This window comes from Sturnira hondurensis, unplaced genomic scaffold (genome assembly GCF_014824575.4).
Source record: "Sturnira hondurensis isolate 20B ecotype Veracruz unplaced genomic scaffold, ASM1482457v3 Scaffold0000256, whole genome shotgun sequence".
In the NCBI taxonomy this organism is placed as follows: Eukaryota; Metazoa; Chordata; class Mammalia; order Chiroptera; family Phyllostomidae; genus Sturnira; species Sturnira hondurensis.
In genome coordinates, this window is record NW_028072887.1 from 2,089,951 (window position 1) to 2,116,541 (window position 26,591).

Genomic DNA, 26,591 nt, shown 5'->3' on the forward strand with positions numbered 1-26,591 from the left:
TTTTTCTTATAATGAATTTTTTATATAGTGCAATTGCAAGTCTAATGGATGTGTCATTTCCTAAAAAATTGTAAAAATAGCTGGTGAAAATTGTGATTGGATTTTTCTATACAGGGAAAATGTTTGAAATATATTTTAGGGATAGTACACAAATACTACATTTTTCTCCTTATTTCTGGGACTATGTTATAAAAACCCCTTTTTTCCAAGTGCTTGCTTTTGTTCATTTATTTTATTTACTTATCTTTTATTCATACATTTATATAGTTCATTCTGTATACCAGGAATTGTTTTCCCTACTTTCTTTTTATTAAAACAGCCTTTTCTCTCTGCCTTCCCTCACTTCCAGATTGTTAAATCCTTTACCTCTTTACTCTATAGTCATTTTTTCCAGCTCTCAGCTATCAGTATTCCTGTGTTCTTTTCTCCATGAAATGTACAACTGATGCCTTAGAGCTGTTTAGGCAGTTAATCCCAAGTCAGATCTCTGAACTCAGTTATTTAAGAAAATTATAATGGAAGTTAGGTTTTATGGTGTTAGAATTAAATCATTTTACAGGAAAAATAGCTCTTTGCGGACAGAGGGACTTCACCATCATGTTTAGTAGAAATTCTTAACCAAGAGTCTTTGGTCTTTTAAAATTATATATGTGATTCATTTTTAATGTGGCTATGCATGACTTTCTTGGGAGATGGTCCAGAGCTTTTATCACGTGCTTAAAAGAGCATGTAACTCAAAAAAGGTTAAATGAAAACTACTATTTTAATTTTTATTTTGTGCCCTGGCTCATATGGCTCAATGAATTGAGCACTGGGCTGTTGACTGGAAGGTGGTCTGTTCAATTCCTAGCCTGGGCATATGCCTGGGTTGGGGGTGTGCGAGAGGCAACCAATTGATGTTTCTCTGCCTCCCTTCTCTGTAAAAGTAAATAAAATCTATATTTTTTTAGATTTCATTTTGTATGCATTTATTTAAAAAATTAACGTTTTATTTTGGTGGAATACATATCCAAAGAGTTCCTTGAATACGAACTTTGGGAGAGTTTGTATGATGAGTACATCAGGTCTGTGTGGAAAGCATAGCTTACTCTCATTTATAGTAAACATTTTTAAGTTAGTAAAATTTGACCTTATTATACTTCTACTTCTTTAGCCCTTTCCCCTTTATATTATTTTATTTATTCATTTGTAAGTGTCCTTTATATATTCTGGATATAAATTCCTTATGAGATACACAAGAGTGTAATTTGCAAATATTTTTTTCCCATTCTCCATGTCATAGTGTGTATAACATGTAGATTGTGGATTATGTATTCGATTTCTTGATGGTATGTATATTTTTTGCTCTTACATTTAGATCCGTGAGCTATTTTGAGTTAGTTTTAATGTGTAGTATAAGGAAAGGGTCCAACTTCATTCTTTGCATATGGATATTCAGTTGTCCCACCATGTATGGCTTTTTAATATTTGTACAGCGATACTGCAAACAGTCAAAAGAATTTTTTTCTACCAGTAGATGAAAACTTTAGTTTTTAGCTCTGTGTGAAATGGTTGTCTACCTTGGCTGCACATTAGAATTTGTAGAGAGCTTTTGGAAAATTTTAGTGTGTAGGTCATTTTCACAGATTCTGATTTAATTGATCTATTATGGAGCCTGGTTATAAGTACATTTTTAAGCCTCTGAGGTGATTATAAAGTCCAGTTAGGTTGAGAATCGCAGCGCTACACTCCCCAGAAAAAGAAATGGAAAAATTCTACTCTTTTTAATGCTTTGCTATATTTTTCTTCTTTTCCAAATGTGTTTTGCCAGTAGAAGAAAACATTTTTAACTTGTTAAACAATAATCTAAATTGTTAAATTTCTATTTTTTAAATGGAAGATTGTATTTTTACATGTTAGTCTGTTTAAGATGTGAAATTAGATTATGGGAACTAGTAAGTCCTAAAGATGTTTTATGTTTAGGTATTATAGAAATTTATTAATCCAGGAAGGCGGTGAGCTTACCCATCTGTGTCTAACCTGTTCAGCAAGGAAATAATATCACCAAGAACTCAACATGAGGACTCTGATATGATGTTCAAATCAGAATACCTTTTAGGTTGGCTTGTGTGCCATTTCACGTTGTTAGACTAGATCAGAGTGTTATCCAAATAGATGTAATTGTATTTGGGTAATATACTGGTATTTCCCAGCACCCTTAGGTCACATGGGAGGTTACTGTAACTATTGAAAAGTAGTAATCCCTAAGATACCTAGTAAGCATATAGGCACTTTTAAGCCCTGGGCTGCAAAGAATAGAATAGTGTTTGCATTTCATAATCTAATGGAGAAATACAAGTATAAATAAATTATTAGAATAGATGTCATTCTAGTGATTTGTACAAGATACTGAGAAAGAATCACCAACTTGCCTGGAGATGAAGGAGATTTTTCTACAGGAATTACCATTTAGGTTGCGTTTTGAAAAATGGGTCAATAAAAATATGCTAAGAGAAATAAAGTAGAGAAAAGCAGGATAAATAGCCTGTGCACAGGTGTGAAGGAGATAGCACACCTCTGGGGAAACATAAGTCATTAGGCGTAATTGTAACACGGTGGATGGAAGGTAGCTGTGGGAGATAAAACTGGAAAGGGGTGGGGCCACACCTGTGGGCTCTGTAGAGTATTTCTACCAATGTAGGTACATCCCACTGTTAGAGGTGCTTGTCACAAGCCTTTCAAGTATGTGACTTCTAATTATGTTATATTTCACATCAATTTTTAATGTCAATTTTTGTTTTTTGTACAATATGCATAACATTGATACAGTAATGTTTAGTTTATAAATAAAAATACATGAGGAGAGACAATAAAACTGGGATTATAAAAAATCGTGTACTTACTCTTACTTAAATACCTGTTTTACCTATTGAGACATTTTCCACTGCTCAAAACAGTTTCCGAGCTTGTCAATTTTGATGCCTTTTAGTGTTTCTACGATTCTTTGTTTCACCTCCTCCACACCTGCAAAACCTTTCCCATTGAGGACTTTTTTCATCTGGGAGAAACAAAACAAAATTGCAGGGGGTGAGAGCAGGAATAGGGAGGGTAAGACACAAGGGTCATGCTGATTTTGGTCAAAAACTGCTGAACGCTCTCAGCAAGGTGTGGCCAGGTGTACTCATAAATCACCCATCATATAATGGGCAAACAAGTTGAAAGAGTTTTCAAGAAAAGATTCACTGAAGCTGAATGAAGTCTCTCACAACAATGCAGGCTGGTACACTGATACAGATGGGTTCCCAGAACACTTACCCAGCAGGGGAAGCCTGTACTGCAAGGGGGCAACCTACCAGAAGATAATTCCAGGTTTTTTTGGAGGTGAATATTCAAACATTTTTACTGATAGAATGTGATTAAAAATCACTAGCAAGCAATCATTATGTAGATTATAAAAAGCTACTAATTTATTTTAAATGGAGAAGATTTGTATTTTAGGAAAAGAACCATGTAGAAGATGGATAATAGGGTGGAGATAAAATAGTCTGGGCCAGATATTGTGGAGGGCCTCAACTGTGAAAGAATGATCTTCATCCTGTAGAGTTCTTCAGCCCTCCAGAGTTCTGGCTCAATATTTCATTGGTTACCTCATTAAGTTCAATTATTATTATTAATAATAATATTCAACTCATTATTATTAAGTTGAATAATAAGTGCAAAGGATTGTTGAGTGCAAATTACAATGATTTAGTACATGTTCTTGATAATTGCCATTATCTTTTGTTTTTTAAGAACATTTTTCTTTCCCTTATACCCCATTCCCTTGTTTCTTTAAAAAAAATCATGTTTTTTCTTGATGGGATATAATTTATAGTGAAACATACAGAATTTAAGTATACAGTTTGTTTTGACAAAGTATTTACCTTGTTACCACCATCTAAAAAAATATATAGAACATTTTCACCATCACAGGAAAAGTCCTTGTTTCTCTCTTCAGGCAATCTCATAGGTAGAACAAAACAAAACAAAACAAAAACAGAAAAGAAACAAAAAGCCCCAACAACTGTAATCCCACAGTTCTTTCTTCTTTCACTTATATAGAGTGTTTTCCTGTTCTTGAAATTTATATAAGTAGAGTCATACAGTATGCATACATTTTGTGTTTGACATTTTTGCTCGATAGTGTTGCCCATATCATTGTTTGTATTGCATGACAATGTCACAATGTGTTTGTCCTTTCTCCTGTTGATATTGTCTCCATTGTTTTCTTTTGTTAATAAAGCTGCTATGAATAATTTTTGAACCCAAGCTTTGATTTATTTGAGTATGTTCTTAGTGGAATTACTAGGTCTTATGTTCAATTTTAGTAAAAACTGCTTAATTATTTTCTAAAGTGGTTGTACTATTTTATGTTCTGAGTGACGTATTAGGATTTCAAGTTGCTCCTCATTCACTCTGACACTCGACATTGTCACATTTTTAGTTTTGGTCATCCTGTTGGGTGTGAAGTGGTATTTTTTTATATTTTATTGATTATGCCATTACAGTTGTCCCATTTCACCCCCCTTCATTCCCCTCCACCCTGAACACCCCCTCCTCTACCATTCCCCCCCTTTAGTTTATGTCCATGTGCAACAAGTTCTTTAGATTCTATATTTCCCATACTATTCTTGCCCTCCTCCCTGTCTATTTTCTACCTACTGTCTATGCTACTTATTCTCTGTACCTTCTCCACCTCCCACTCCCCTGTTGCAAACCCTCCATGTGATCTTCATTTCTATGGTTCCTCTCCTGATCTAGCTGTCCTCTTAGTTTGCTTTGTTTTAGGTGTGATTGTTAGTAACTGTGAGTTTGCTGTCCTTTCACTGTTCATATTTTTCATCTTCTTTTTCTTAGATAAGTCCCTTTAACATTTTATAAAATAAGGGCTTGGTGATGATGAACTCCTTGAACTTGACCTTATCTGAGAAGCACTTTATCTGTCCTTCCATTCTAAATGAAAGCTTTGTTGGATAGAGCAATCTTGGATGTAGGTCTTTGGATTTCATGACTTGGAATACTTCTTTCCAGCCTCTTCTTGACTGTAAGGTCTCTTTTGAGAAATCAGCTGACAGTCTGTGTAGGTGACTGTCCCCTTTTCTCTTGCTGCTTCTAGGATTCTCTCCTTCATTTTAATCCTGGCTAATGTAATTATGATGTGCCTTGGTGTGTTCTTTCTTGGGTCCAACTTCTTTGGAACTCTCTGAGCTTCCTGGATTTCCTGGAAGTCTATTTCCTTTGCCAGAATGGGGAAGTTCTCCTTTATTATTTGTTCAAATAAGTTTTCCACTTGTGGCTGTTCCTCTTCCCTTCTGGTACCCCTATAATTCGGATGTTGGAACGTTTAAAGATGTTCTGGAGGTTCCTAAGCCTCTCATTTTTTTGAATTCTTGTAACTTCACATTTTTCTGTTTGGTCATTTCTTCGTTCCTTCTGGTCCATTCCATTGATTTGAGTCCCAGTTTCCTTTCCATCACTATTGGTTTCCTGTGCATTTCCCTTCATTTCAAGTAGTTTAGCCTTCATATGTTCTTCTAATTTGTGGCTAAAATCAACCAATTCTGTGAGCACCTTGATCACCAGTGTTTTGAACTGTGCATTTGAGAGGCTGGCTATTTTTTCACTTAGAGTTATTGGCTCTGGGGCTTTGAGCTGTTCTTGAGCCATATTGTTTTGATCTGTTCACACCTGTTACATATGGGAGGCGGAGCCTTAGGTGTTCACCAGGGCAGGGCAACCCAGTTGTTGGGTTGTGACGCTGTATGTGGGGGCAGGGTCAGAGAGGGGCAACGGCGTTTTTTCTGCTCTCTCTCTGATTTTGGTCCCCTCTGCTGCTTCCCACAAGCAAACCGGCCCCCTCTGGTGCCGGCTCCTGGGTGTGTGGGCCTGTGCACCCTCCAGGACCCTGTGGGTCCCAGAAGCCTGGGAGCTTCTCCCAGCACCTCGACCCCAAAAGTTCTTCCAATTTGTGGTTTTAGGCTCAAATTCCTGGCACTGGGGCCCTGTGTTGCATGGTCTGTCTCACTGCTCACTCCTTCGCCTGGATTATCTGAGTGTAAATGTGTGAGCACAGTCAGCCAGCTGCCTTGTGCCCTCACTGGGTTCGCTCGTTGCCACCCTGCACCTGGGATCCGCTAACTGCCGCCTTCACGCCTGGGTCAGTCTGGCCACTTTTTCTTGCAGACCCCGCTCTACCAGCTGCTGACTCCACCCCTCTTACTGGTCTGTATGAATGGTTCGTTATTGTCGGACTTCCGTACAGTTGAATTTTCTGTGATTTGATTGCGTTTTGTTACTAAAACTTTGTTGTCTTTAAACTTGGTTGTGCAAGGAGGCACAGTGGCAGTGTTTCTACCTATACCTCCATCTTGGCCGCAAGAAGTCCTGAAGTGGTATTATATAGTGGCTTTGTTTTGTATTTCATAAATGACTACTGGTATAAAATGGTGTCTATTAATTCATCACAGTTAATTATGTTTATTGGGCATTCATAGTTTTTTTTAAAATTATTTTATTGTTCAGTTATAGTTGTCTACATTTTCCCCCCACCCCAGCCAAACCCCCCTCCCTCTTTTGCTTCCACCCTCCCCCTTGGTTTTGTTCATGTGTCTTTTATAGTAGTTCTTGAGAATCCTTCCCCCCACTGTCCCTTCCCCCCTCCCCTCTCCCCTCTGACTATTGTTAGATTGTTCTTAATCTCATTGTTTCTGGTTATATTTTGTTTGCTTTTTTCTTTTTGATTGTGTTCCAGTTAAAGGTGGGATCATATGGTATTTGTCCCTCACCGCCTGGCTTATTTCACTTAGTGTAGTACTCTCCAGTTCCATCCATGCTTTTGCAAAGGGTAGGAGTTCCTTCTTCCTCTCTGCTGTGTAGCATTCCCATTGTTCAAATGTACAACAGTTTTTTGATCCACTCATTTACTGATGGGCACTTAGGATGGGTACTTGGCTATTGCAAATTGTGCTGCTATGAACACTGGGGTACATAGGTTCCTTTGCATTAGTGTTTCAGGGCTGTTAGGATAAAATCCCAGCAGTAGTGCTGGGTCAAAAGGCAGTTCCATTTTTAGTTTTCTGAGGAAATTCATAGTTTTCCACAGCAGCTGCTCCAGTCTGCATTCCCACTAACAGTGTACTAGGGTTCTCTTTTCTCCACAGCCTCTCCAACACTTTGTTGATTTGTTTATGATGGCCATTCTGACCAGTGTGAAGTAGTATCTCATTGTGGTTTTAATTTGCATCTCTCTGATGGCTAGTAATGCTGAGCATCTTTTCATGTGTCTCTGGGCCCTATGTGTGTCCTCCTTGGAGAAGTGTCTGTCCAGGTCCTTTGCCCATTTTTTAAATGGGTTTTTTGTCTTCCTGGAGTAGAGTTGTGTGAGTTCTTTGTATGTTTTGTAGATCAAACCTTTGTCCAAAGTATCATTGGCAAATATGTTTTCCCATATATTTGGTTCTCTTTACATTTTAATGCTGTTTTCTTTAGCCATTCAGAAGCTTTTTAATTTGATGAGGTCCCATTTGTTTGTTCTTTTCTTTATGTCTCTCATTTGTAGCTGTTTTTTGCTGAGTGTTCAAGTCTTTTGCTCATTTTAAAGAATTTGTTTAGTTTTTTAAATTATCCTGAAGTATCTGGTTGTGAGTCCTTTGTCAGGTATATATATTTTGAGTTTTTACTCTAGTAGCTTCCCTTAATTTTCTTGTTCTTTGATAAGCATAAACTTTTAATGAAGTTCATTTTTTCCCCAAGATAAAATTGTTATTGTTAGTGCCTTTGGTTTCCTGTCAAAGGAATCTTTGACTATCTCAAGTGTTTTGAAGATATTCTATGTTTCCTCCATGAGAATATCTTACTATTCCAGTACCATTTGTTGAAAAGACCATCCTTTCCCTACTGAATTGCATTGGCTCCTCTGTTTTAAAATGAACTATATGTGTGAGTGTATTTCTGGGCCATTGTTTTATTCACCTATTTGTCCTTATGCCAGTGTCGCAGTGCTTAGTTACTGTGACAAAGTGAATCTTAAAATTAGATACTATATTTTTCATAAAAATTGTTTTAGCTATTTTGGTCCTTTGGGTTTTCAAATTAGTTTTAGAATCAGCTTGTCAGTTTCTACAAACTGCCTGCTGAAATTTTTATTAGGATTGTGTTTAATTTATAGATTAATTTAGGCAGAATTGATTGACACCTTCATAGTGTTGTATTTTTCAGTCTGTGTCCATTATGTATCTATTAGGTCTTTAATATCTTCCAGCAATGTTTTGAAGTATTTTTAGGTAGAGTTCTTGCTCATCTTTCCTTAAGTTTATTCATAGATATTTGATTTATTTTTGATGTTGTAAGTGGTATGTTTTAAATTTTTCGTTTTTCAAGTATTTGCTGATAGTATGTAAAAATACATATGGTTTTTGTAGATTGACCTTGAATTCCACAACTTCAGCAGTTTTAGTAGTTTGTAGATTTTATTGAATATTCCTTGTATATAATCAAGTGGTCTGTGAGTGCAGTTTTCTTTCTTTCTAGTGTGTATGCTCATTTCTTTTTATTATCTCAATTGGAGTTATCAGAGGTTATTTTCGATGAATTCCTAGATTAATTTTGAATTGGAATTGTTATTTCTTGTTTTAATCATAAATATACACCATACTGGAATTTAATGTCAAGTGATTATATCATAATTTAATTGAAGGAGGGAGGTTTGAATGTTGTTTCTCACTTGAGCTAAATTATCTTAAAAAGTCTGTTTTGGAGACAGAATCTGGATGCCTTATTGAATATAACCAGATTCTCCTTTAGATAGCTGTTGATAAGATTGACAGCAGTACCCAGAAATCAGGATTAGGATCAAATAAATTTTTTCTATTTAAAAACCATTTAAAAAGAATAAGAATATTTCAGTTTTTCTATAGGTTTGTGAAAGGCACTGACTCATTTTCTGAACTCATCTTTTTTTCCTTGGTTTTAGTCTTCTTTAATAGTGGGCATTTCTCCTAGGAAACCCAGCTCTTCTGTATATTATTATATTATTTACTCCAGTTTGAAGCTTTTGGTATGGGCTATATGTGTCCTAATTTTACACAGGTTAACCTTTCTTTAAGGAACTCCAACATGTACATGTCTTGCATGGTGATTATCCCGCTAATGAAAAGATTGCTATTTGATGTATTTACTTAATAAGATACTTCTAGCTCATTTAAAATACATGGTATAGCAGAAATGACACCCCTTTTCATTATGAAATCTTTTTATTACAAAACCATAAGCATGTAATTCTGTAACAGAACACTATCATAACTCAAGCAGACCATATGACATTTTAGGTGAAATGTTCACATTAAACTATAAATTATTGCACCCATATTATTACGTTACCAACCACACTCAAGCAGGCCTTACTTCTGCCAGACCCTGTATTATGATTTAACTCAATTCAGAACTATAAATACTTTGCCAAGAACACAGATAAAACATTTGGCTGTTATACATTAGATACAGTTATGAAAACATTTTATAAAAACTCAGTAATTCAGAATTATTTATTACATATTTTCTGTCTAGTTTGGGACTGTCTGTCCTGGGTTGGCATTTCCTGCTTCATAGTGGTGCTCTGCTGCAATGACTGTGTCTCTCTCCATTGGAAAGAATAACAATGGGAGATGACAGGCCCCTTGGGAACAATTCTTCTCTGTGGTTATGTTGTATAGGTAAGGGAGTTCTTTGAAACTTTTAATTAAAATATTTTCCAATCAAGAAGTTGCTGTTTATGCCCTGGCTGGTATAGCTCAGTGGAGTGAGTGCGTGCCTGTGACCCAAAAGGTCGCTGGTCCGATTCCCAGTTAGGGCACATACCTGGGTTGTGGCACATGAGAGGCAACCACATATTGATGTTTCTCGCCCTCTCTTTCTCCTTCCCTTCCCCTCTCTAAAAATAAATAAATAAAATCTTTTAAAAAAAGAAGTTGCTGTTTACAAAATAAATGAACAAACAAAATAGAAATAGACTCATAGACATATAGAGGTCAGACTGGTGGTTGCCAGAGGGGAGAGGGTTTAGGGGACTGGGTGAAAAAGATGAAGAGGTTAGGATGTACAAATTGGTAGTTACAGAATAGTCATGGGGCTCTAAAGTACAGCATAGGGAGTATAGTCAGTAATATTCTAATAAGTATGTATGGTGTCAAGAGGGTACTTAAATATTGGGGGAACCATTTTGTAAAGTATATGATTGTCTAACTACCATCTGAAACTAATGCAAAATAATATTGAATTATAATGTAATTCAATATTATAATGTAAACTATAATGGCAAAAATTTTTAAATGAAGTGGAAACAGAAAGTTGAGTTTGAATGAAAATATTTGAATGCCAAACCTTGTTAAAGAAGCTTGCAAAAATCTGTTAAGCAAATAAGTACTACAGATGTCATGTCACTTAAATTGATTTAACAAACTGCTTTTTTCTGAAGCAATTTATTTTTATTTTTTATCTTTCTTTTTTTAAAGATTTTATTTATTTATTTATCTTTAGAGGGGAAGGAGAAAGGGAGAGAAACATCAATGTATGGTTGCCTTTTGTGCGTCCCCTGCTGGTAGTTAGCCTGCAGGGAACTGGCCTGCAACTCAGGCATGTGCCCTGACTGGGAATCGAACCTCGATCGTCTGGTTCACAGGCCTGTGCTCAATCCACTGAGCTACGCCAGCCAGGGCTTGTTTTTATTTTTTAAAGATGTTATTTATTTTTAGAGAGAAGAGAAGGGAGAGAAACATCAATGTGCAAGAGAAACATAATGATTGGTTGCCTCTCCCACACCCCCAAACTGGGGACCTGGCCCACAATTCAGGCATGTGTCCCAGCTGGGAATCAAACCAGCGACCCTTTGGTTCGCAGGCCAGTGCTCAGTCCACTGAACTACATCAGCCAGGGCTCCTGTGTATTCACATTTTTTTTTTTTACTTTAATTGTGGAAGGTAATTATAGGATTTAACTTTTAGATTAGTGGGCAGGAAAAGGGGGAAATGTTCCTACGGTTAATGAACATAATGCTAACTATTGAGTACTTAAAGTTTTCTCCCCTTTTATTGTTAAATACAGGGTATATTTACTTCTGGCACATGGGAAGAGAAAGCAGATGAAATTCTCTTTGCTGACTTCAAGTTCTCAATTACTCATCATTATCTTGTACAAGAATCCACTGATAAAGAAGCAAATGATGAAGTGTTAGAAGGTAAGCTTTTAAATATATATTTTAAAAACTTGGCATGGGATTGTTTATTTTTCAGGTTTTTTAAAAAGGGTTTTATTTATTTATTTTTAGAGAGAGGGAAAGAGTGAGAGAAAGAGGGAAGCATCAATGTGTGGTTGCCTCTCATGCACCTCCTACTGGGGACCTGGCCAGGAAGCCATTCATGTATCCTGACTGAGAATCAGACTGGTGACCCTTTCATTCGCAGGCCAGCATTCAATTCACTGAGCCACACCAGCCAGTGTGGATTATTTATAATTTTGAGTTACAAATTTAGTTCTCTTAATTATGTAGTATTCTCCGGAGATATTTTATATATATGAAGTTGTTTTACCTCATCTGAAGTAGAGTATGAGCTTTTCAGAGGAAGAATCACAGTATCATTTTAAAGTTAATTAAATAAGCTGATAGTTATTGAGTGCCTAACATGTGCTAGGTATTCTCTAAGCCAAATTGAACCCAAACTTAAATTTACATTAAAATTGGTGGGATAAGGTTTATAAGTAACAGTAACAGTAACAGGAGGTAGAAAGTGATAAATGCCATTCCAAAGCACAGATAACATTCGACTGGAGTTCAAAAGAGGAAAGACTGCTTTTAGATGGAAATGTTCAGAGAAGGTGTTATGGGGAATGAAGCAACTAATCTGGGTTTCAAAGGATTAAAAAAAGTTATTTGTTGATTAATCAGTATAGTGTTTTGGCTGTATCCCAGACTTTAGAGTTAGATCAAGTGAATACAATTCTGGTTTTTCTACTTAGTAGTTACTTGACCTTTCTAAATTTGAATTATATTAAAATGAAGTAATACTAAGGGGTTAATGGGAAGATTTAATGAGATACTGTGCATAAGAACCCATCTCACTATCTGGCTCATGCTAGATCTAGGTATTCATTAAATGTGCTTACGGTTTTTGATAGATGACATCATCCAAAGTCTCTGTAAATGGTGCTTATAGTTGTTAATAGGTCAAATAACCAAACTGTTTGTCCTGAGATATACTAGTATGAGGGGGGACCTCAAAAAAACTGGAATTATCCTCTGAAGGACAGGCCCTCCTTATAGTACAGGCTTCCCCTGTTAGGTGAGGGTTCTAGGAACCTATCTGTATGGCTTGTGAGAGGCAGCTTTCAGCTTCAGTGAATTTTTTCAAAGACTCAACCCATTTCCCCATTTCATGAAGAGTAATAGACGAGTGTACCTACCCACACTGCACCAAGTGTTCAGCAGTTTTTGACCCCCAAAAAGCATGACCCAACTGCCCCATGCCCCCTTTTCCTGCTCTCACCACCAACAACGTTCTTTTTTGTTTCTCTGGTTGAAAAAAGTCCTCAAAGGGAAACATTTTGCTGATGTGAAGGAGGTGAAACAATAAATGGCAGAAGCACTACAAGGCATCAAAATCGATGAGTTCAAAACTGTTTTGAGCAGTGGATAAGTCTCAGTGGGTATATTACATCAATACTTTGAAGGTGACTGAAGTTTAAACATGTAAGAATAAATATACAATTTTTTAGAAATAAATCTGGGATTTTATTGGGTCCCCCCCTCATACATAACAGCAAGTGAGCAAGGCATTGAAAATATATAAATTTTGGAGCTATCAGTAAAATGCCTTCTTTATTCATTCAGAAAACAAATATGCAGAATGTGTGTTAAAGTTTTTCTGATCAATTAAAGACATTTTGCTAAGGGAAGGTAAGCAAAACAGAAAAGCAAATACCATGTGGAGTCACTTCTAAGGAAAAAAAAAAAACAACCAAGCTCATAGGTACAGAGAACAGATTGGTGGTTGCCAGAGGCAGGGTGGGAGGGTGCGTGTGGAGCTGGATGGTACGCAAAGTGGGTAAAAGTGGTCAGGAGGTACAGATCTAATTAGAAAATAAATAAATCATGGGGTGTAATGTACAGCTTGGTGATGATACTTAATAATACTGTATTGCATAGCATACTTGAAAGTTGCCAAAAAATAAATATTTGAAGTTCTCATCACAAATTTTTTTTTGTAACTGTATAGTGAAAGATGTTAACTTACTGGGGTGATCATTTCACAATGTACACAGTTATTAAATCATTATGTTGTGCACCTGAAACTAATATAATATTATATGTTAGTTATACTTGAATAAAAAATGAATTTAAAGAAGTTTTTTTGGTTAAAACATTACCATTGGTAAGTACAGGCCTGAAATATCTGTGCCTTTTCTTGTATAGGAATGAAATTATATACCTTTTCTGTTATATATTACTGTTTTTACAAACAAAACAGAACATTTGCATTTAGATTTATAAACTAGGATAAATAACATTGATCATGTATACACATATTTCAGATAATGATCTATACAAAAAAGGAAAATCATTATACTAAAATATAAACATGTATACTTTAGGAATAAGGGAAAGAGGGAAATGTATGCAACTGGAGGGAAGTCTGATAATGCCCCAGAGATTTCTGCATCCAACGTTCTCCTGATTGATGAAGGCAATTGTTCAGGGTAGAACAATCTTAAGTGCTGTTATTTTGACAAAAGATCATACATGAAGGAAAAACAGTTTTGTTAAAGAGGCTAAGAATCTGTTTGAGGTGAGCAGATGAGGGGGCTATGTTATGAGACAAGATGAATGGATTTAATATAGTTAAGACATTATTGTCGTATGTGTGTAGATTTTGTCTGCTTTAATTTGGTGGTGATTGAAGCTCTAACTAATGCTAGAAATTACTTCCAAGTAAAGCATTAGCTTGGTTAATAGAGAAATACACATTTAAAATTATTATTAGAGATCAGAAGATTTGAGCAGTGATCTTTTATTTTGTTGGAGTTGCTTATTGTTTAGTTAAGTAAAATGTCAAGTCATTCGTGTTCTTTTTTTTAGTGTTCTTTTTTATTTTTGTAAGTGAATAAAATATAAATTTGCTAAGCAATTATAACTATGCAGTAAAAGGAAATATTTTTAACAGGTATTCTTTATTTTAAATATATTACACATTTATGAGTAATGATTATTGATGTTACTATCTTATGGACAGCAATAGTAAGTCTTAAAGATACACAGTTATAAGTAAGAAGGTTGTTGTGGTTTACAAGAAGACTTAAGATGGCCAGGGTTCACCACAGGAGGTGATAGGGAGTTGACAGACCTCCAATAGAATTTTGAGGAAAAGTAGAGACAAGGGCTGACCAAGAAGAATAAATAAAATAAACTTTCTAATAAAGATGGGAAATTGTATGAGTCATGGCTTTTAAGAAAGGGAAAGAGTACAAATGTAGGAATATACGGCGGGGGGGGAAGTAGGTTTATGGTTGTTTATATGTAAAATAATATTGTACGATAGTTAGTAAAAAATAAAAGAATAAACTGTTTCAGGTACTCAACTTTAAGTCTACTTTTGCCCACCCTTGTATATATATTTGTAGGCTTTTTTAAAGAAAAGAGATTGAGAAAGACATCCCTCTTTCCCCCCATCTTAGGACTAGCCCTGGATTTAAATCTTTTAGCAATTGCGAACTGCATGGACTAGCAAGATATGTTATATATTTCTTTAAGTCATATTATAATATTCTGCATTAAAATCAATGTAATGACTATTTCATTATCTAATTTTTTGTAGATGCTATTCCGCAATCTATGCAAGATTTGCTGTGTATGAATAATGACTTTCCTCCAAGAGCACATTGCTTGGTAAGATGGTAGGTATGCATTTCACACAGATAACTCTTAATATGTGTGTTGGGGAGGCTTAAGACCACTCCCAGGTTCATTGATTGGCTGGAAGGGCCTAGAGGACTCAGCATATAGTTGTACTTAATTGCTATGATTGATAACAGTGACAGCATGCACAGCAAAATCAGCAAAGGGGAAAGGTGCCTGAGGCAAAGTTTGAAGGCAGTGCAGGTGTTTTAAGAGTCCTTTCCTAATGGAGTCACACTGGAAATACTTAGTTCCCTTAGCTACAAGTTGTGACAATACATGAAATGTTATCTACCAGGAAAGCTTGTTAGAGGCTCTGCTGTCAGGGTTTTTAATTGGGGACTGATACTTTCTTACTGACAAATAACAAAATTTCAGACTCCCAGAAGGAAAGCAGGTGTCCAGCATAGACCACATTATTGGCACAAACAGTTTAGGCACAGTACCACTTATCAGTTAAGGCAGTAGTGAGAAACCTCCCTAGATCCACGTTCACAGGTGCCAGACCAAGGTCAGCCTTGCAAGCAGATTATTCTGAGGATAGCAGTCCCAGGCCTGCTGTTAACACTTTTCTGCATAATATGTATAATGTCTAGGGTAGTATCTAAATTAATTCTGATAATTAATATAAAACACTTAACTATCACAGAAAACAATATATATTGTTAGAAATTGAACTGAAATAAAATGTTACTCTTGATACTAATGACATTGAAGGTCTAAACTATAAATGTAATACATTAATATAAGAGACATATCACAATTAAAAGGTCTTTATCTTTTTCAATTATTCAAACTCTGTCTGAACTTTATTTTGGAGGAAGTGGCATTAAAACATACCATCACCAAAATGGCCCAAGTGTGAGTATATTGTCAAGAAAGGAGAACTAGTTAAAGGGAATTTATGTACTAGTGATTCTCTTGGTGCGAGTTAGTCTTTCGTTTTGTTTTTTTATAGTAAAGAATCTCTGGGAATAGGGAAAATGATAACATCCGTGTTTCTTTTTTCTTCATTTCATTGTGATTACTACAGCAAGCAGATTATGTAGCACACTAAAAAATAGAAGAAAATTATTGCAAGTGCAAATAAACTGGATATTGTTTCATAAATACTGGTTTTTTAGTGTGATGTTTTAAAAACTGTGAACTTCAACAATTTAAAGAATTGTTTGGTTGGCCAAAAAGTTTGTTACATTTTTTCCATAAAATAAAAGACATTTTTTATATTCACCAATAACTATTGAGTTGGATATTTTGAGTTTGTTGGCTATCTCCTGCTATTGGCTTCTAGTTGGGTAGAGGCCAGGGGTGCTACTAAACATCTTCCAGTGCATAATGTAGTGCACAGCAAAGAATTATTTTGCTAAAATGTCAGTAGTACCAAGAAACTTTGCAAATTACTTTAGATATATTCGGTCACAACACCTCCTCCATACACTGTACAAATCCTTTTTTGTGGTTCAGTTATGTTTTTACCTTTCTTGAAATAATAAAGCATAATAAACCGAAAAGGTTGCATATTTTTTTCCATCTTCGATTAAAATGACTGCACAAAAATTCACCAGTTGAGGAAGAAAGAGGGAGAGACATAAATGTGTGAGATATACATGGATTAATTGCCTCTCTCAAGCCCCCCAACTGGAGACCTGGCCCACAACCCAGCCATATGCCCTGCCTGAGAATCAAACCAGCACTCTTTGGGTTCGAAGGCTAGCACTCAATCCTCTGAGCCATACCAGCCAGGACTGATGTTTATTTTTAAATGCACACTGATATGACACTGTCACAATAAACCTAACAAAATTGTTTCAAATGAAGTTAAAGCCAACTAAGCACTACTAGACTCATTGTAATGAAAAACCATAATGGACTTTTTAGCTAACTGAATATAAAAGCAATTTTATACATTACCCTTTGAATTTATCAGAAGAATCTTCTGATCTTCTGAAATGTGAATATATAAATTTAATATGACAAAATACAGGGTCTGGCACAAGTAACACCCCTTTTTTATTATAAAATCTTTTACAAAATCGGACTTCCGCCAAGATGGAGGCATAGGTGGAAACACTGTGCCTTCTCCCACAATCAAGTTTGAATACAACAAAGGTTTGGAGAACAAAGACACAGACAAAGACCAGAAAATTGAATTATACGGAAGTCCGACAAGCACGAACCGTTCAATAGGGACGGTAAGAGGGGCGGAGCCAGCAGCTGAGCAGGGTCAGGCAGGACAGATCCCCAGACCTAGGCGCGCAAATGGCCCGGACCCAGTCAGGGTGTGGGGCAGACTGACCACGGTCGCACATTCGCGCACAGTGAGACAGACCATGCAGACCCCAGGGGGCAAACCCAGTGGTGGAGGGCCAACAGCGGTGGCACACTCGTGTGCAGTGGGACAAAACGCTTGGGCCTGGTGACGGTGGCAGCTGCGGCACCTGTGGCTGCGGCGGCAGACAGGACGCCATTGTTCCTCTTTGACCCTGCCCTCACATACTGCGTCACAACCCAGCAACTGAGTTGCCCTGCTCTGGTGAACACCTAGGGCTCCTATCCTGCTACGTGACAGGCACAAACAGCCCAAAGGATGGCCCAAGAAGAACTCAAAGTCCCAAAGCCAATAACTCTCAGCGACCAAGAGATTGCCAGCCTCTCAGAAGCACAATTCAAGACACTGTTTTTCAGGATGCTCACAGAACTGGTGGATTATAGCCACAAATTAGAGGAACATATGAAGGCTAAACTAATTGAAATGAAGGGAGATGTCCAGGAAACTAAAAGCAATGGAAAGGAAACTGGGACTCAAATCAATGGAATGGACCAGAAGGAAGAACAAAACATCCAACCAGAAAGGAATGAAGAAATGAGAATTCAAAAAAATGAGGAGAGGCTTAGGAACCTCCAGGACACCTTTAAACGTTCCAACATCCGGATTATAGGGGTACCAGAAGGGGGAAAGAAACAGCCACGAGTGGAAAACATATTTGAACAAATAATAAAGGAGAACTTCCCCAGTCTGGCAAAGGAAATAGACTTCCAGGAAATCCAGGAAGCTCAGAGAGTCCCAAAGAAGTTGGACCCAAGAAGGAACACACCAAGACACATCATAATTGCATTAGCCAAGACCAACATGAAGGAGAGAATCCTAGAAGCAGCAAGAGATAAGGGGACAGTTACCTACAAAGACTTCCCATCAAACTGTCAGCTGATTTCTCAAAAGAGACCTTACAGGCAAGAAGGGTCTGGAAAGAAGTATTCCAAGTCATGAAATCCAAAGACCTACAGCCAAGATTGCTTTATCCAGCAAAACTTTCATTTAGAATGGAAGGACATATAAAGTGCTGCTCAGATAAGGTCAAGTTCAAGGAGTTCCTCATCACCAAGCCCTTATTATATGAAATGCTAAAGGAACTTATATAAGAAAAAGAAGATAAAAAATACGAACAGTGAAAGGACAGCAAACACACAGTTATTAACAACCACACCTAAAACAAAAGCAAACCAAGAGGACAGCTAGATCAGGAGTGGAACCATAGAAATGGAGATCACATGGAGGGTTAGCAACAGGGGGGTGGGAGGAGGAGAAGGGGGGAGAAGGCACAGAAAATAGCATAGACAGTACGTAGAAAATAGATGGGGGGAGGGCAAGAATAGTGGGGGAAATATAGAATCTAAAGAACTTGAGACATGGTTATAAACTAGGGGGGAGAATGGTGGGGGAGGGAGTGTGCGGGTGGAGGGGAATGAAGGGAGGGGAATAGAACATCTGTAATGGTATAATCAATAAAATATTTAAAAAATCTTTTACAAAATCATAAGCATGTAGTTCTATAACAGAACAATATCACACTCAAACACAGCACATCACATTTTAGGTGAACTGTTCAAATTAAAAGTATAAATTACTACACCCATATTATTACACTACCAACCACATTCAAGTAGGCATTACTTCTGCCGACTCTGAATGATTTCATACATTCATGATACATTAACTGAAAATCTACTGTGTGGACAAACACTGAATTAGGCATTAATTTCTAGTTCAAGTACTTATTATCTTGGCTACTTTCTGCAAGTTATTTAATATCTATGAGGTAGTTTCTACATTGTTAAAATCAGTAAAATACTATGTACCTTTAAGGATAATTGTGAGGATTTAATAAGATAATGACATACAGTGAGTTTATCAAAATCTGAATACTGTTACATGATTTCTATTCAGTTTTTTCATATGTATCTCCAAAAACTGTTTGGCACGTAGTCTATAGTTTAAAATTATTTGTTGAATGAATAAATAAAACCTTTTAATCTTTCTATTTACGTTTTTGTTTCAGTATTATTTTACATTCAGTGTTATTCTGTATTAGTTTCAGATGTACAGCATAGTGGTCAGATAGGCATATACTTACAGAGTGATCCCCCCAATATTGCAAGTACCCACCTGGCCCCATACATAGTTATTACGATATTATTGATGATCCCTATACTGTAATTTACATCTATGTGGCTATTCTGTAACTACCAGTTTGTACTTTTTTAAAAGTAGATTTTATTGATTATGCTACTACAGTTCTCCCTTTTCTCCTCATAATGTCCCTCCACCTGGTACCCCAGTCCCTCCAGCATTCCCCCTCCTTAGTTAATGTCCATGGGTCAGGTATATAAGATTTCTTCATTTCCTATACTCTTCTTACTTCCTTTATCTATTTTGTACTTATCATTTATACTTCTTACTCTCTGTACCTTTTCCTCAATTCCCCCCTCCTCTCCCCTCCCCACTAATAACCCTCCATGTGATCGCTATTTCTTTGATTCTTTTTCCGTTCTAGCTGTTTGCTTAGTGTTTTCATTTTTTTAGGTTCATTTGTTGATAGTTGTGAGTTGTTATTTTACTGTTCTTAGTTTTGATCTTTTTCTTAGGTAAGTCCCATTAACATTTAATATAATAAGGGCTTGGTAATGATGAACTCCTTTAACTTGACCTCATCTGGGAAGCACTTTATCTGCCTTTTCATTCTAAATGAGAGCTTTGCTGGATAGAGCAATCTTGGATGTGGATCCTTGCCTTTCATGACTTGGAATACTTTCTTCCAGCCCCCTCTTGCCTGCAGTGTTTCTTTTGAGAAATCAGCTGATAGTCTTCTGGGAACTCCTTTGTAGGTAACTTTTTTTTCTCTTGCTGTTTTTAAGGTTCTCTCCTTATCTTTAATCTTGAGTAATTTATCTATTACATGTTTTGGTGTGTTCCTCCTTGGGTCCAACTTCTTTGGTACTCTGTGAGCTTCCTGGACTTCCTGGAAGTCTGTTTCCTTTGCCAGATTGGCAAAGTTTTCCTTCATTATTTGTTCAAGTAACTTCTTTCTTGCTCTTCCTCTTCTCCTTCTGGCACCCCTACAGGTCAGATGCTGGAGCATTTAAAGATGTCCTAGAGGAACCTAAGCCTCTCCTCATTTTTTTTTTTTTTTGAATTGTTTCTTCATTCTATTCTGGTTGAATGTTTCTTTCTTCCTTCTGGTCTAAATCATTGATTTGAGTCCTGGATTCCTTAGCATCACTTTTGGTTCCCTGTACATTTTTCTTTATCTCACTTTGTATAGTCTTCACTTCTTCCTTTATTTTATGGCAGTACTCAGTCAATTCTGTGAGCATTCTGATTACCAGTGTTTTGAACTCTGCATATGATTGGTTGGCTATCTCCTCGTCACTTAGTCCTTTTTATGGAGTTTTGATCTGTTCTTTCATTTGGGCCATTTTTCTTTGTCTTGGTGTACCTGTTTTGTTGCAAGGGGCAGAGTCTTAGGTATTCACCAGGGCAGGGCAAGCGACGTTGCTGTGTTGTGGTGCTGACTGTGGGAAAAGGGTGAGAGAGGTAACAATGCTGCTTGCTGGGCTCTTGCCCCACTTTCTGTCACTTCCCCTGCTACCCATAAGCAAATTGTGCCCTTTTAGATACTACCCTCGTGCTTGCTGATTCCTGGGTGGGTGGACTTTACTTGTGTATGTTCCAGGACACCGTGGACTCTCCAACAGACTCTCCTGTGAGACTGGCAGTTTTTCCTGCAGCAACCCCCACAGGTTTTTACAGCCAGAGGTTTTCAGGCTTTATTTCATTACACTGACACCCTGGGCTGTGTAGTCTCTGTTGCTCCCCAGTTGTTCCTCCAGTTTATTTACATGTTAATGTGGGACTGCCCAGTCTACCAGCCGCCACCTTGCCTGCCTTGTCCATCAGCCATTGCCTTGGTACGTGTCCTCTCTGCCCTGGCTGCCAGTCTCCAACCCTCCTACCAGTCTAGATGAATGTTTCTTCATTGTCAGACTTCCTTACAGTTCGATATTTTGGCAGTTCTGGTTGCTTTTTATTTTTAATTTGGTTATTATCCTTTTTTGGTTGTTCAGGGAAGTGAAACATCATCTACTTACACCTCCATCTTGGCTGGAATTTCCCAATTTGTGCTTCTTAATTCCTTCACCTTTTTCACCCAGCCCCCTGACCATTTACTTAAAATTTTTTTTATTTTTAAAATTAACATACAGTAAAATTCATCTTTTTTTGAACAGTTCACTGAACTGTAACACATACATAGGTTTTTTGATTACTATCACAATGAGAATATAGAATGGTTCTGTAACCTCCCCCTAGTCTCCTTTTGTTTGTTAAAATCCCTGGCAGGTACTGATATGTTCTTAGTCACTATTGTTTTGTCTTTCAAGAATGTCATTGGTGTGGAATCATATAGAAACCATTTGAGACTGGCTTCTTTCTTTCACTCAAGTTAATGCTTTTGAGAACCTTTGCAGTATTCTGTATCATTAGCTTGTTCCTTTTTATTACTGAGTCGTATTCTATTGTAAGGCTGTACCACAATTTATTTACTCATTCACCTGTTAAAGGATAGAATTGTTTCTAGGTTTGGGTATTTATGAATAGATCTAATGTAAAATACATGTATAGATTTTGGTGTGAAAACACATTTTCAGTTCACTTGGGCAAATAGATATCTGAGGTCAGTTGCTAAGTCATGTAAGTGTATATTTAACTTTATAAGAAACGGCCAGACTGATTTTCAGAGTGACTGTACTATTTTGCATTCCCACCAACAGTGTGTGGCAGTTCTAGTTGCTCTACGTTGACACCAGTACTTGGTATGAGTACTTTTTATTTTAGCCATTCTGATGTGTTGTAGTATCTCATTCTGGATTTAGTTTGAACTTTGAACATCTTTCATGCATTTATTTGCTGTCATAGATACTCTGGGAAAGTGTCCAAATCTTTTGTCCATTTTTAATTCAGTTTTTTATTTTCTTACTGTTGAGCTTTGAGAGTTCTTTGCATATTCTGAATACAAATATTTTCCTCTAGACAGCAGTTAACTTGTCATTCTCTTCACATTGTCCAGAATAAAAGGTTTTAAATTTGATGAAGTTCAGTTTAATCAGTTTTTTTTTTACATTATGGATAGTGATTTTGGTGCTGTATCTGAGAACTCTTTGCACAGGGTCACAGTGTTCTCCTATTTAAAAAACCAAAAATCTTTTTGTTTGTTTGTTTGTTTATTTCAGATTTACAGAAAAGTTGCAAAGATAGTACAGACTATTTTGGTGTACCCTTCACCCAGTTTTCTCAAATAGCTCATATTACCATGGTATATGTGCCAAAACTAAGGTTAGGTGATTATTATTACCTAACTTTAACTGGTTTTTCCACTGATGTCCATTTTCTATTCCTAGGATCCAAGTCAGGATACCACATTGCATTTAGTTATGAAGTCCCCTTATATATTTTTTTATTTTCTCGTTTGTGAAATGTGTCAATCTTTACTTATTTTTCATCACTTTGATAGTTTTGAGGGGTCTGATTAGGTATTTCATAGAATCTCCTTCAGTTTGAGTTTCTCATGTCTCCTTTTCTCATGATTATACTTGAGTTACGGACTTTTGAAAAGAATACTGTAAAGGTGTTCATAGCCTATCATGGCCTATCAGAAGGTCACAATATCAACATGACTTGATCACTAGAGATAATGGCTTTGATAACATCATCAATTCTGTGTTTAATTCTAGAAGTTTTACATTTTGTACTAGATCTATTATCTATTTCAAGTTAATGTGTAAGGTTTGAGTTTTAGGTTAAGGGGTTTTTTTTTGCATATGGATTTTCAGTTGTTTTAATGCTGTTTGTTGAAAAAAGTTCCCCTTCTCCATTGACTGACTTTTGTATCTTTGTCAAAAATCACTTGGCCACATTTGTGTGTGTTTATATGTGGATGCTCTTAGGTTCTGTAGCTTTATAGTAAGTATTAAATACTGTGATTCCTGCAACTTTATTCTTTCTTTTCAATGTTGTTTTGGCTATTCTGGCTCTCTTACTTTTCCATTTACATTTCAGAATTGGTTTGTTTATATCTATAAAAAGTCCTGATGGAATTTTGATTGGAATTGTTTTAAATCTCTAGATCAGTTTGGGAAGAATTGGTATTTTTACTATGCTGAATCTTCCATTTTATAGACATGGTTATGGCTGGTCTCTCCAAATTTTTGTATTTGCTTTGACTTCTTTCATCACTGTCTTACAGTTTTCAGCATATAGACCCTATATGTTTTGTTGGACTTATACTTAATTATTGCTTTTTCTTTTTAAGGAGCTACTGTAATGGTATTTTTTAAAAATTTAATTTCCAGCTGTTTGTTGCTAGTATGTAGAGATAGGACTGATTTTTGTGCATTGACCTTATATCCTGATATTACTAGATTCAGTTATTCTAGGAGTATTATAGTGCCTTCAGGATTTTCCATATAAACAGTCATGTTGCCTTTGAATAGGGTTAATTTTATTTAACAGTCGGTATGGTTTTTTTTATTTTTGGTCATGGCTTTTGAAACTGGCTAGGGCTTTCAGTAAAATATTGAATAGGAGTGGTGAGAATGGATATCTTTGCCTTGTTCTGATCTCAGAGGGAAAGCATTTAGTCTCTTACCATTAAAAATGATGTTAGATGTAGGTTTTCATAAATTCTATTAATCAGGTTGAGAAAGTTTCCTTCTATTCCTAATTTGCTGAGAATTTTTATAATGAATGAATGATGAGTTTAGTCACATGCTGCTTCTGCTTAAATTGATCTGATCATTTGTTCTTTAGATTTTTAATATGGTGATTACATGATTAATTTTTTGTTCTTTAGATTTTTAATATGGTGATTACATGATTAATTTTTGGATATCTAACTGGCTTTGCATTCCCAAGGTAAACCCCACCTTTTGTGGTATAAATTATATTTGTGCACATATATATTACTGGATTTAATGTGCTAAATTTTTGTCAAGGACTGTGTCTGTGTTCATGGTGAACACATACTGGTATGCGGTTTTCTTAGACTTGGTTTTGGTATCAGAATCGATAGCCTAATAATGTGAGTTGGGATGTATTTTCTATTCTAACTTTGAAGCGAGTGTGTCAAATTGATGTTATCTTTAAGTGTTTGGTAGAATTTGCCATTGAAACCATCTGGCTCTGGAATTCTCATTTTATTGAGGAGGCAAAAGTCTCAGTTCCAGCTCCTTCTCTTATGTACACCCATATCCCTGAGGGTCCATTCAAAATATAACAACCTCTATACGGATTTGGTTTGATGGGAAGTCCATGCACAGACAATGCTTCAATAAATATAAAGCAGAAGGAATCTAGTGTGTTTAGGTTACTTTGTAGAAAGATTGGTGACATCATTGAAAACATATACAGTTTATTCTGTTAGTGCCTACTAATAAGCAAGGGCATAATTGTGAATGACAGTATCTGAGTGATACTATGCTTGTAGAAGCATAGTTTCCAGGCTTCATCTTATTTATTATTGGGGTATTCTTGGACATACTCTACTTTGGATACATACCAAAGACCACTTCCCCGGGGTGAGTATACCTTACTAATCTCAGTTACATAATTCACATTATTGCTGCAAGGCTAAATAAAGTGCACGATATTCTCAGCCATAGACTTTTCTATCATAGTCTCTCTAGTGTGGCAATTTTCAACATGTTTCATCTCTTTGCACACGTAAACTAATTACTAAAACTGGCACACCCAGAAATGTACTTTTTGCTGATCTGACAAAAATAGGTATAATTTTAAAAAATTTATCATTCTTTTATTTTTATATGGCTATATGTTTGCATTTACTCTTTTTAAATAAGTATAATTGTTATTCATTCACACTGGATAGCTACTGTTGTGTTGGCTGTTGTCATTTTTTTATTTGACAATCTAAGGGAGAACATTACTGCTTGCAGTACAGTGATTAAACATCACTGTTCTAGTCTATCAAAGCCTCAGTTTTGCAGACATCTCTGTGAGTCACACTAATAGGCTTTTAGCATTTTAAACTTTAGATTGTCATGTAATATGCCAATCCCCAGTTCTGAGCTGTTAGGGCTTGTACCCTGCATTGATAAAACCTTGGGTTTCTTCAGAGTCACCTTGAGTGTTTGTTTCTGCTTTTCAATTTCCTCTCCATTTCCGTGTTCCCCACTCTTCTGCACCCCCAGTAAATTCCTTTTTATTCCTTCAAGTTTAGCTATATATTTTAGAAACACTGTCATATTTAATCAGATATTTTGTTGTGTTTCAGGAAAGGAGGGGTTGGTCTATCAAGTCAGTCTACAATATTGCCTATATTTTTAAATTCAACATTTCTTAATGATTAGAAGGCCAACAACCAAACGTTGAGAGTTGTTTGAAAATTAGCCATACTAAAAGTTTGTGTGTTTTATTTTATTAGGCAGACATTATTTTTAAACATTTACTGTGAGTCAGATACTGGAATACCACCAATAAACAATGATCCCTGTTTCAGTAAACTTTGGAATTAGTCGGTGGACAGAAAAGGGAACAAATGGCAATGCTGTTGGTAGATGCTCTCAGACAGGGCAACTCAGGGCTTCATGCAAGCTCATAGGAAGTGCCCCTTTTTCAGATAGATTAAGTCAGGAAAGGGTTTCCAGAAAAGGCAATACTTCATGAGACAAGTGAGAATAAGCCAGGTGAAATTAGTTTAAAAGGTATTCAAGGCAAAAGGAGAGCATTAGTAGAGGTGGTGATGCTTAAATTAAGAATTTGAAAACATCAGGTATTTGGTTAAGCCTGGGGTATAGCAGTAAGAGTGTTGAGCATGGCAGAAGTTGAGGAGGGGAGGGATCTGTGTGATCCAGGCCTGATGTGAAGTGGGCATCTTAAGAAGATTTCACGATATTCTTATATTGCTACTTTTTATAAAATTTAAAAATTATAATTGTTAAAAATTTGGACTTCCGCCAAAATAGAGGCATAGGTAGAAACACTGTGCCTTTTCCCACAACCAAGTTTGAGTACAACAAAGGTTTGGAGAACAAAGACACAGCCAAAGAACAGAAAATTGAACTATACAGAAGTCCGAAAATAATGAACTCTTCAACCAGACCAGTAAGAGAGGCAGAGCCAGCAGCGGAGCGGGGACAGGCAAGAAAGACCCCTGACCCCAGGCACCCAGGCAGCTCCAAGGTGGGCTGACCCTGTGAGGGCTTGGGGCAGCGGGCTGGCTGCAGTCACACATTCGCATGCAGTGGGACACGCCGCAAGGCCCTTGGTGGCAGTGGGAGG

The 26,591-nt window shown here is 36.6% G+C and overlaps 1 protein-coding gene across 5 annotated transcripts in view; it reads left to right on the forward strand.

Moving 5' to 3' along the window:
* RAB3GAP1 (RAB3 GTPase activating protein catalytic subunit 1) overlaps positions 1-26,591 on the forward strand; it is a 98,685-nt gene that overhangs the window by 12,576 nt on the left and 59,518 nt on the right. For 4 of the 5 annotated variants that reach the window (XM_037069811.1, XM_037069893.1, XM_037070119.1 and 1 more), the window contains 2 exons: positions 11,116-11,248; positions 14,880-14,958. In XM_037069811.1, the coding sequence (XP_036925706.1) occupies positions 11,116-11,248; positions 14,880-14,958 (212 nt within the window). Of the gene's footprint in view, positions 1-11,115; positions 11,249-14,879; positions 14,959-26,591 lie in introns of those variants that run through there. The other variant, XM_037070045.1, reaches the window with a different exon arrangement.